Source organism: Coregonus lavaretus, assembly GCF_964263955.1.
Source record: "Coregonus lavaretus genome assembly, chromosome: 28".
Lineage (NCBI taxonomy): Eukaryota > Metazoa > Chordata > Actinopteri > Salmoniformes > Salmonidae > Coregonus > Coregonus lavaretus.
In genome coordinates, this window is record NC_140015.1 from 36,791,561 (window position 1) to 36,803,335 (window position 11,775).

Here is an 11,775-nt window from a genome sequence, read left to right on the forward strand (position 1 = left end):
TGTATATCCATCATGTCTTTACATATTGACTGTAGTTCAGTGTGTCTACTAGTGTCACTACAGTTAAGCTTCTTAGTCTTGTCTTCCTAGTAACTCTACATCTTACCAGACTGATATCTTTACTCTAGTGTATTAGAGGTCTCTGGATTGGCTTGTACACTGAGGTTTTTATTGTAGCACCTTGAGCTTTAAAACATGTAGCATTTCTTACATTCTATGTAACCCTGTATGTTAATCTATGGAAACTGTATTTCATATTCCTTAAATAAATGAAGTAAAGCTGTTATTCCTATTGACGTGTGACTGTGTCCATCTGTTATTAATTGAATTACTTGGTTTCCACAACTATGAATGTTCATATTCACAGTAATGAATAGGTCTACCTGAGTATAATCAAGGCCTTTAAAGGTGACAAAAACATTTCACTACTGTACCATATTTTAATAGTTTCAAAATGCTACATCAAGCAGCTAGTTCAGGTGGCTATTGCTACCCAAATCTAAACCTTTATTATACAAAGTCACCAAACAATGAAGTAGATCTGAAAACAGGCAGGATGTTTTACTATTAAATACATTTTATTACACAAGCGGAAAATGACAGTCTGGCCTTTTCACAGAAAGACAACTCAGAACATCTCATTGTGGGTCTTCTGGTTGGTCAGTAAAGCAGAGAGCCATGCAGTCTCAGCAGCTCCTTACTGCTGTGTGTGTGTGTGTGTTTATGTCTAAAGACCGATATATTGGACAGATAGATACTTCCTTCCCTCCCATATTTTCTCCTCTCTCCTTAGCCCCAGTTGTGTTGGTCTTCTTCTGTGGTGGTCAGTATGTCAGTAACCAGGCCGGTGCCAATAGTTTTGTTGCCATCTCTGAGAGTGAACCGTTGACCTTTCTCCAGAATCATAGGCTGGCGCAGCGTGAGGGTCAGGGATGTGTCTTCACCTGGCATCACCATGTCCTGTTAGAGGAGAAGAGGATCAGTCTTTCCTCAAAGAGGGTAAAACACAGCCCTGGACAATGGGGCACACTACATTATAATACACAAATCACATTAGTGAAAAAGATTGACCATTTCAAAGGTGACAGATAGTCACCTACCTTGTCTCCTGCCAGGTGGACCCTGCAGGCCATGTCCCAGGTGAGTGAGAACATGACTGGCATAAAGTTACTGACAAAGGGCTTGTGTCTGCCACCCTCCTCCTTGCTCAGGACATAGACCTGGGATGAAGAGATGTTATGACAGATTGTACATTAATTCCATTGATATTCAATTAAAAGAACATATCATATCCTAACTTTGGACTACTAGAATACACACACACACACATATATATATATATATATATATTTTTTTTTTTATATACCACAAATAATATACCATACAGTGGGGAAAAAAAGTATTTAGTCAGCCACCAATTGTGCAAGTTCTCCCACTTAAAAAGATGAGAGAGGCCTGTAATTTTCATCATAGGTACACGTCAACTATGACAGACAAAATGAGAAAAGAAAATCACATTGTAGGATTTTTAATGAATTTATTTGCAAATTATGGTGGAAAATAAGTATTTGGTCAATAACAAAAGTTTCTCAATACTTTGTTATATACCCTTTGTTGGCAATGACACAGGTCAAATGTTTTCTGTAAGTCTTCACAAGGTTTTCACACACTGTTGCTGGTATTTTGGCCCATTCCTCCATGCAGATCTCCTCTAGAGCAGTGATGTTTTGGGGCTGTCGCTGGGCAACACGGACTTTCAACTCCCTCCAAAGATTTTCTATGGGGTTGAGATCTGGAGACTGGCTAGGCCACTCCAGGACCTTGAAATGCTTCTTACGAAGCCACTCATTCGTTGCCCGGGCGGTGTGTTTGAGATCATTGTCAAGCTGAAAGACCCAGCCACGTTTCATCTTCAATGCCCTTGCTGATGGAAGGAGGTTTTCACTAAAAATCTCACGATACATGGCCCCATTCATTCTTTCCTTTACACGGATCAGTCGTCCTGGTCCCTTTGCAGAAAAACAGCCCCAAAGCATGATGTTTCCACCCCCATGCTTCACAGTAGGTATGGTGTTCTTTGGATGCAACTCAGCATTCTTTGTCCTCCAAACACGACGAGTTGAGTTTTTACCAAAAAGTTATATTTTGGTTTCATCTGACCATATGACATTCTCCCAATCCTCTTCTGGATCATCCAAATGCACTTTAGCAAACTTCAGACGGGCCTGGACATGTACTGGCTTAAGCAGGGGGACATGTCTGGCACTGCAGGATTTGAGTCCCTGGCGGTGTTGTGTGTTACTGATGGTAGGCTTTGTTACTTTGGTCCCAGCTCTCTGCAGGTCATTCACTAGGTCCCCCCATATGGTTCTGGGATTTTTGCTCACCGTTCTTGTGATCATTTTGACCCCACGGGGTGAGATCTTGCGTGGAGCCCCAGATCGAGGGAGATTATCAGTGGTCTTGTATGTCTTCCATTTCCTAATAATTGCTCCCACAGTTGATTTCTTCAAACCAAGCTGCTTACCTATTGCAGATTCAGTCTTCCCAGCCTGGTGCAGGTCTACAATTTTGTTTCTGGTGTCCTTTGACAGCTCTTTGGTCTTGGCCATAGTGGAGTTTGGAGTGTGACTGTTTGAGGTTGTGGACAGGAATCTTTTATACTGATAACAAGTTCAAACAAGTCACATTAATACAGGTAATGAGTGGAGGACAGAGGAGCCTCTTAAAGAAGAAGTTACAGGTCTGTGAGAGCCAGAAATCTTGCTTGTTTGTAGGTGACCAAATACTTATTTTCCACCATAATTTGCAAATAAATTCATTAAAAATCCTACAATGTGATTTTCTGGATTTTTTTCCCTCAATTTGTCTGTCATAGTTGACATGTACCTATGATGAAAATTACAGGCCTCTCTCATCTTTTTAAGTGGGAGAACTTGCACAATTGGTGGCTGACTAAACACTTTTTTCCCCCACTGTAACTGTAGACAGGCATGGGCCACAAATACTATCCCATAGCTGTAGATAGACATGCATTTAATTTGACCAACTTAATATAGTCAAATGTAAAACACTGAATAAAATAAAAATTATTTCAGAAAAGTATTTACTGGGACTACTAGACTACAACACTATGGTACACTAGACCTATATACTGGGAGTAATAGACTACAACACTATGGTACACTAGACCTATATACTGGGAGTACTAGACTACAACACTATGGTACACTATACCTATATACTGCAGTACTAGACTACAACACTATGGTACACTAGACCTATATAGTAGAGTACTAGACTACAACACTATGGTACACTAGACCTATATACTGCAGTACTAGACTACAACACTATGGTACACTAGACCTATATAGTAGAGTACTAGACTACAACACTATGGTACACTAGACCTATATACTGCAGTACTAGACTACAACACTATGGTACACTAGACCTATATACTGCAGTACTAGACTACAACACTATGGTATACTAGACCTATATACTGCAGTACTAGACTACAACACTATGGTACACTAGACCTATATACTGCAGTACTAGACTACAACACTACGTATGCGGTACACCAACAGTTCACACTCCTCTAGAGCTGCTAGCTGAAGATACAGACCTGGACTTTATTTATTACATGATACAGACCTGGACTTTATTTATTACATGATACAGACCTGGACTTTATTTATTACATGATACAAACCTGGACTTTATTTATGATATGATACAGACCTGGGCCTGGACTTTCTGGTGAGGCTGGATGGAGCCTGGTTTGCTCATCACCATCCCTCTCCTAATGTCCTCCCTCTTCAGCCCTCGGACCAGAGCACCCAGGTTATCTCCTGCCTCCGCTCTGTCCAGAGACTGGTGGAACATCTCAATGCCTGGGGAGGAGAGAGGGGGAGCGAGGGAAAGAAAGAGATGGTGAAGGGAAGTTAAGTTAAGGGAGAACAATTAGACTCAGAATGGAGTTGTGTATGGAGGTTTTAGGTGGAGTTGAGGGGTTACCAGAGGGCTATTTTGGGTAACTCTGTCCAGTGGTCTTATTAGTGGGTAATTGGTGCTAGAAGAAGTGCAGTGGAGCTACTGTTGTAGTTTTAACTTGGTGTTAGGGGTAGTTCTGTCACTACACTGTACTAGGGGTTAGGGGTAGTACTGTCAGAACACTGTACTAGGCGTTAGGGGTAGTTCTGTCAGAACACTGTACTAGGGGTTAGGGGTAGTTCTGTCAGAACACTGTACTAGGGGTTAGGGGTAGTTCTGTCAGAACACTGTACTAGCGGTTAGGGGTAGTTCTGTCAGAACACTGTACTAGGGGTTAGGGGTAGTACTGTCAGAACACTGTACTAGGGGTTAGGGGTAGTACTGTCAGAACACTGTACTAGGGGTTAGGGGTAGTACTGTCAGAACACTGTACTAGGGGTTAGGGGTAGTACTGTCAGAACACTGTACTAGGGGTTAGGGGTAGTTCTGTCACTACACTGTACTAGGGGTTAGGGGTAGTACTGTCAGAACACTGTACTAGGGGTTAGGGGTAGTACTGTCAGAACACTGTACTAGGGGTTAGGGGTAGTTCTGTCAGAACACTGTACTAGGGGTTAGGGGTAGTTCTGTCAGAACACTGTACTAGGGGTTAGGGGTAGTTCTGTCAGAACACTGTACTAGGGGTTAGGGGTAGTACTGTCAGAACACTGTACTAGGGGTTAGGGGTAGTTCTGTCCGTATTCTGTGACAATGAATAATAGCAATTATAGTGTTAAACTGGACTTACAGGAATAATTACAGTAATATGAACACAGTTTTACAGCATCTGTTACCTGTGTGCTACATCTCTAAAATGTGAAGAATGAAAGCTCTATGAATGATAAAAAATTGAATTGTTTGAAATGAATTGAAATCAACCTTTCTATAGTGGTGTGCCTCCACATTCACGTACCAGTGACCACAGACTTGAAGGCACGGTTGTGCCCCACAAACTCACAGTCGTCGCCCTTCTTAATGACGCCCCTCTCCAAAGTGCCAGTCACCACCGTACCCCTGCCTGAAAGAGAGATGAATGAATACATGTTTAATAAATCGTTTTGATACCCAGAGGGAGACGTGGTTAGACACCAGCAGACAGATCAGAACAGAGACATGATGGCTGACGGCTGAACTACATCATACGTGCATCAATAAAATAAAAGGTGAAACAGAAAGGTACAAAGGAAACTGATACAAGTGCTTCCAAAGAGTCACTCTTACTAAGTCACACAAAGACAGGGAGAGGAAAACTGCATGTTATAGATACACTGTTTATTCCTACACAGATGTACAGAAAACAGGCATGTTGTTCCAGTCACAAAACACATGCTGCACAAACATAGCAGACTGACTAATTTCAAAGATTTTTTATGAAGATAGCTCAGTGGCTACGGAAACCGTTGTCAAACACTGGGATGAGCCTAGCAAGGATGCAGGGACAGTGGGATCCTATTGCAGCGTTTTAACATCTATTGTCATGTTTTCACTAGGAAACACCTATCTGAAGAGTACAGTGCAAGAGCTTGAATTTATCCCTGCACTGCTTCTGAATGATGTCATGTTAAATGGATAACAATGAGTCAGGTCGATGACATATAGTAAGGAGAGGAAGCCACCTAGTGGCAACACAGCTTTTTAACTTAATGAGAAATCTAGTTTCTCTTTACAATTTGAGCTACTTCTCAGTCACCTGGGATAGAGTAGACTCCCTCGATGGGCAGCAGGAAGGGCTTCTCCAGCTCTCTCTTGGGCAGAGGGACGTATTCATCCACTATCTCTAGGAGCTTCAGCACTGCGTTCACACCCAGGTCAGGCTGTTTGTTCTGGGGAGGGGAGGTTAGACGAGGTGAGACAACAGGTAAGGTTGTTTGTTCTGGGGAGGGGAGGTTAGACGAGGTGAGACAACAGGTAAGGTTTTACCGCTGCACAAATTCCCAGACTGATTACAGCTGCACTGTCTGTCTGGAAGGGATTCCGTTTGAGCTGAGGCGTTGCACAGAACAAATTCAAAAGTGATTGGATCACCAAGCAATCAGAAAAAAAGAAGCCACAGTGCTGCATTTTTCAGAAGTAACACAAGCACTTATCATCTTTCAAGAGAGAAAGGCATATCTACCAGGACAATAGGCTATATGAGCCAAAGGCAGATAAATATAGAAATGTCAATGTGAGACTATTATAAATATAGTAGCCCAACATCAGCACCTAATGTTTTTGCCAAACCATGGCGATGATAAAGATTAGGGTACTGCATCAGATTCAATACAGAGACCGTCTTGATACAGTAACCTCAGCCTACACTTTATTGAACCATCTCGTAATTTAGATGATATGCTTTCACACAGAATGGAGCAGGTCTGATAAAGAGCAGAGTTTATTTAGCAGAGTTCAGACTCATGTAAAGCTTTATATTTAGCCATCACCTATGCGTTGTTTCCTGTTGTCTACTGCCTGTCATCAACTAAACATTTTAGTCATTTAGCAGACGCTCTTATCCAGAGCGACTTACAGTTAGTGAGTGCATACATTAAAAAAACAAATATTCATACTGGCCCCCCGTGGGAATCGAACCCACAACCCTGGCGTTGCAAGCGCCATGCTCTACCAACTGAGCTACACGGGACTAAACCACTCCCATAGTTCATCAGAGGATGCTGATTAGTCCAAAGCAACAGTGAGAGAAAAGGCGTGGCTCAGGTCATCACAGCCCTACCAGACTGATATCCCTGCAGCGTTTAATGGAAGCTCGCGTTTAATGGAAGCTCGCGGGATCAGGCGGATTTGCGAGTCTACCTAAAAGGACCACATTGAAATAAGTCAGTTGACTTTTTGGTTTTTAAAATTGAAATTATTTTGTATGTCTGTATAATAGTACCAACATGGCTGAAGCAACAGTATGTATTTTAAAAACGATCAAATAAAATAAAAATCGATCAACCTTGCCAGCGAGCTGATAGCCTATCCGAAGTTGTGAGGTTATTCGGCCACCGCCACAACCCTACCTCGTACCATGCACTCACCTCCAGGGCACAGAGGGCCGAGCCGATGACAACGGGCGTGTTCTCGCCGTCGTAGCCAAACTCTGTGAGCAGCTCTCTGATCTCCAGCTCAACCAGCTCCAGCATCTCCTTGTCCTCCACTGCATCCGCTTTGTTCACAAACACCACCACGTGCTCCACGCCAATCTGCCGGGCCAGCAGGAGGTGCTCCCTGGTCTGGGGCATCTGTCCGTCCGTGGCCGCCACCACCAGGATGCAGCCGTCCAGCTGAGCCGTGCCTGTGATCATGTTCTACAGGAGAAAGGTAAACATGTCACCTTGTGTGACAATCATACTGTCATTCTCTATCTCTTTACCTTTCATACTGAACACTGCATTGTTGAGGAAGAGCCTGTTAGTCAGCATCTCTCTGTACTGTTTATACCTGCTGTATCCCGTGACTAATCAACGTGCTCCTAGCCTCCAACCCCCATTACAATTCTAGTCCCAAAATCCCAAAGTGTCTCAGTAGGAATGGAGATCTAGGATTGGTTTTGCCTTTTAAATGACAGACCTGCCAACCACTTCAGCACGGCGGCAGCACCCCCGGCCCCACAGATTTTAAAATATTTGTTTGTCATTTAGCAGACGCTCTTATCCAGAGCGACTTACAGGCGCAATTAGGGTTAAGTGCCTTGCTCAGCGGCCCAGACAGATTTTTCACCTAGTCAGCTCTGGGATTTGAACCAGCGGCCTTTCGGTTACTGGCCCAACGCTCTTAACCGGTAGGCTACCTGCCACCCCACAACAGTGCACGTGCAACACCCACACTGCTCAAATCATAGACAAAAGCACCTTTTGATGCCTAATAATGGATGTTGGCAGAAGAATGTCTCAGTAGGAACGGTATACTATAGACTGTTATGGGTACTTGGTCATTGGCTGCTCTTCAGTAGCTAACTAGAAATAAATGTAAATGTACAATCAGGGCTCTCCCTAGGATTTTCTGACAAGGTGGTGCTGATGTAGGCCTAAGGTTGGGTAGGGGGGGGGTCCGGAGCGGTTTCTGACAAGGTGGTGCTGATGTAGGCCTAAGGTTGGGTAGGGGGGGGGGGTCCGGAGCGGTTTCTGACAAGGTGGTGCTGATGTAGGCCTAAGGTTGGGTGGGGGGGGGGGTCCGGAGCGGTTTCTGACAAGGTGGTGCTGATGTAGGCCTAAGGTTGGGTAGGGGGGGGGGGTCCGGAGCGGTTTCTGACAAGGTGGTGCTGATGTAGGCCTAAGGTTGGGTAGGGGGGGGGGTCCGGAGCGGTTTCTGACAAGGTGGTGCTGATGTAGGCCTAAGGTTGGGTAGGGGGGGGGTCCGGAGCGGTTTCTGACAAGGTGGTGCTGATGTAGGCCTAAGGTTGGGTAGGGGGGGGGTCCGTAGCAGTTTCTGACAAGGTGGTGCTGATGTAGGCCTAAGGTTGGGTAGGGGGGGGGGTCCGGAGCGGTTTAGTCAACTTCCCCCTCAGGAAGTTGGAGCATTTACCTGCTTTTTTTTTTTTTTTTTTTTTAAACCTGTAACTACCATTTCCTGAAACTTAGAGTCTTAAATTATATCAAACAATGTAGCCAACACAGAAGTCTCGTTTGAGCCTGAATGAAATTGAAGTGGTCTCAATGACACTTTCAACTTTTCCTAGGTTAAATTTTTGGGTAAATAATTTTTTATGTCTGTATTATTGTACCAACATGACTGAAGCAACAGTTTGTATTTTAAAACGGTCAAATAAAATACAAATCAATCAACCTTGCCAGCGCGCTAATAGCCTATCCGAAGTCGAGGTTATTCAAATTAATAGGCGTCTTTATGTGTATAGTCTAGTGAAAATGTAAACTGTCTTAATTTTGTTTGGGGAGACAATTCTGAATAATTAAATTACTGGATGCAATGTAGTAGTCTAGCTTACTGTATTAGTCTGGTTTACTGTATTAGTCTAGCTTACTGTAGTAGTCTGGTTTACTGTATTAGTCTGGTTTACTGTAGTAGTCTGGTTTACTGTAGTAGTCTGGTTTACTGTAGTAGTCTAGCTTACTGTAGTAGTCTAGTTTACTGTAGTAGTCTAGCTTACTGTAGTAGTCTAGTTTACTGTAGTAGTCTAGCTTACTGTAGTAGTCTAGTGTTTGGCCGGGGCAAGGACTTTGGGTAGCCAGGCAACAGAGAGGTACGGGTTTGAGGTGGATTTTAGAATGGGTGTTCAACGCTTGTGTTACCTTGACGTAGTCAGCATGGCCCGGGCAGTCTGTGTGTGCATAGTGTCTGTTGGCTGTGGTGTACTCTACGTGGGACGCATTGATGGTGATGCCCCTGGCCTTCTCCTCGGGGGCATTGTCAATGTCCTCATACTTCTTATAGCGGGCGCCTCCAGCCTCAGCCAGCACTGGGAAACACAAAGGCTCATTTAGAAACATATACAATATCTTAATATAGAGAACAAACAGCATCTGACAGAACATTTTATTCTGCTGGCAGATGCTTTGATTGGTTAACAGTACACAGTAACTCAATGGGTTTCAAGTTCGCCTGTTATCTGTTTAGTTTGACTTCACTAATCCAGATGTAAACTGAGAAAATTCAATGGTGACATCAGTTACCTTTGGTGATGGCAGCCGTTAGAGTTGTCTTGCCATGGTCGACATGGCCAATCGTGCCAATGTTCACATGGGGCTTGTCTCTGGCATATGTTTTCTTGGCCTTGGCCTCTGCTGCAAAGTTCCGCCGTGTAAATGGCACTGCACACTGGGAGGAAAAAAATTGAAGAGTTTTTTTAATGGACAGCAGGGCCAGAAGACACGTATGAGCAGGTGATCAGTCAAAAAAATATGAAGGCAAATGCTAATTGAATCACGAACAGTTTTTGCCACCCAATGCATTACTAAAACCAGCAAACATTACTGCCCCCTAGGACTGCGATTTTATATCCCTGATTGGTGTTCCATAGTGTGTGTGAATGACTGCATACTCATAACACCTTCTAGGTACTCACCAGTTTATAGGAGCTGTGCAGGAGACCGGGTGAGGAAAGCTGAAGGGCTAGAATGATAACATGTATTTAGTAATCAGGTGGACTCCGAGACAGTTGACAGTGTCAAGAGAAGTCGCTAGCTAAATATCACAAGGTGTACAGACATGGCTTAGGGCTATCTAGCTTCGTCCCGCAACATAAGGGATTATGTTGAGACATTGGGTTTATTCTATAAAACCTATAAGACCAATGTCCCAACAAAACCCCTTAGCTATGTTGCGGAACGAAGGTAGGCCATACCTAACGTTAATGTGCATAGGCTTGTTATCTGTCATAACCTAGGCTACTTCTATACACATTACTGTTCCCTGTATGTCATTCTTTCAAAATGCAAATGTTTCTGACGCTAGCTACAACGTTAGAAAAATAATTTCGTTTTCAACTGTATCTGACACGTTTTTGATAGGCCTAACGTTTTCACAACGCAAGAGATAGCTAGTTTAACTAATATTATTTAACGTGACCTTGCTCTGCCTGCGGAACGAGCCGAGCGGCTAGCCTGCTACAGCATCCATGCTCACTAAGGTTCATTTAAACCCCACATACGTTTCTTCGCGATTAAAAGGCAAAAAATTACAATGGAAAATAAAGGTTATTAATAATTGAACGCAGTAAATTACAATATTGGTTGTGAATACGTTGTATAACTGTAACTAACCGGAGAAACATGCACGAAGCCCAACGAGCGCCGCCATCTTGGACTGACAAGCGGATGAACGTTACGTTACTACATGGTGACCATTTCTTCTTCTTCTGTGGGTTTTATGGCGGACTACAATCCCAAAAGGTGTATTGCCCCCACCAACTGGACGGGTTGAAACCAAAACAAGGTAAAAAGAAAATCCATACTTAATAGGGAAACTATCTTAATCAAACCAAATAAAAATTGTACATTTACAAAAATAGTACATTCCTGGTACGGCTTGTGACAATATTCCATATAACTCCTTCGCCAAGAAATCTTTCAGCCCCAGGAACCGCTCCGCCGCATCCACACTGACTTCTATCCTCCTGGACCTTCTCTCCGCCTTGGCAGTGCCATTAATTACCATAGCTATAAAGTACACAAAGTCCACCTTCTTAACCTTTAAAATGTCAGGATCTTGCTGGTGAAAGGCAACCCCTGCAGCCTGCAGTGAAGGCCTATCCACCACCATGGACTCTTCAGGTACACCATTCAAACCCTCAACCCTTTTAACAGCTGCTGCATATGAAATGCTCTGGACAGCCCTGACTTTGGCCACATCGTTCTCTTTCACCCTTGTTGGGCATTCGAAAGACGTGTCTTCATGGTTCCCACCACAATTGCAACATGTCACATTTTCATCACTTTTGTAACACATGATATGATATTTTCCACAACTTGGACATCTCGGCTTCTCCCCTCTGCAAACACTTGAAACATGACCAAAAGCTTTACAATGATCACACTGCATTGGTCTTGGGATAAATGCACTGACTCTGTAGTTAATATACCCTAACTTCATCATCCGCTTCCTTCATCTTTTTCCCAACCCTAATTTAAGTAATATGAGGTGTTCAAACCATAGACATAGAATCTCATTCTAGTTATGTGGTTCAAATTGCAACTATCAACACAGCAATTGAACAAAAACATGAATCCCATATCTACAGTATCCTACTTTATATGAAGTAAATAGAGCAGTGATGAAAATGGAACGAGTTCTATG

General features: G+C 43.3%; 1 protein-coding gene across 1 annotated transcript; it reads right to left on the minus strand.

The window, feature by feature from the left end:
- Positions 1–554: 554 nt before the first annotated feature.
- LOC311104056 (elongation factor Tu, mitochondrial-like) lies at positions 555–10,789 on the minus strand. The gene is made up of 10 exons (XM_084145712.1): positions 10,743–10,789; positions 10,046–10,092; positions 9,654–9,798; positions 9,273–9,439; positions 7,062–7,331; positions 5,732–5,864; positions 4,955–5,059; positions 3,751–3,902; positions 1,101–1,220; positions 555–960 (listed from the first exon to the last, which is right to left on the minus strand). The coding sequence occupies exons 1-10, from the start codon at positions 10,777–10,779 to the stop codon at positions 790–792; spliced, it is 1,347 nt and encodes a 448-aa protein (XP_084001838.1). The 5' UTR covers positions 10,780–10,789; the 3' UTR covers positions 555–789.
- Between the last annotated feature and the right edge of the window lie 986 nt (positions 10,790–11,775).

What these genes read in the sequence shown, in the direction of transcription:
- LOC311104056 (XM_084145712.1), bottom strand. Translation starts at nt 10,779, where the DNA reads ATGGCGGCGCTCGTTGGGCTTCGTGCATGTTTCTCCG. An exon ending in GCTTCGTGCATGTTTCTCCG is followed by an intron (nt 10,093 to 10,742) that starts GTTAGTTACAGT and finishes TTATCATTCTAG; the next exon opens with CCCTTCAGCTTTCCTCACCC. An exon ending in TCCACCTGGCAGGAGACAAG is followed by an intron (nt 961 to 1,100) that starts GTAGGTGACTAT and finishes CTCCTCTAACAG; the next exon opens with GACATGGTGATGCCAGGTGA.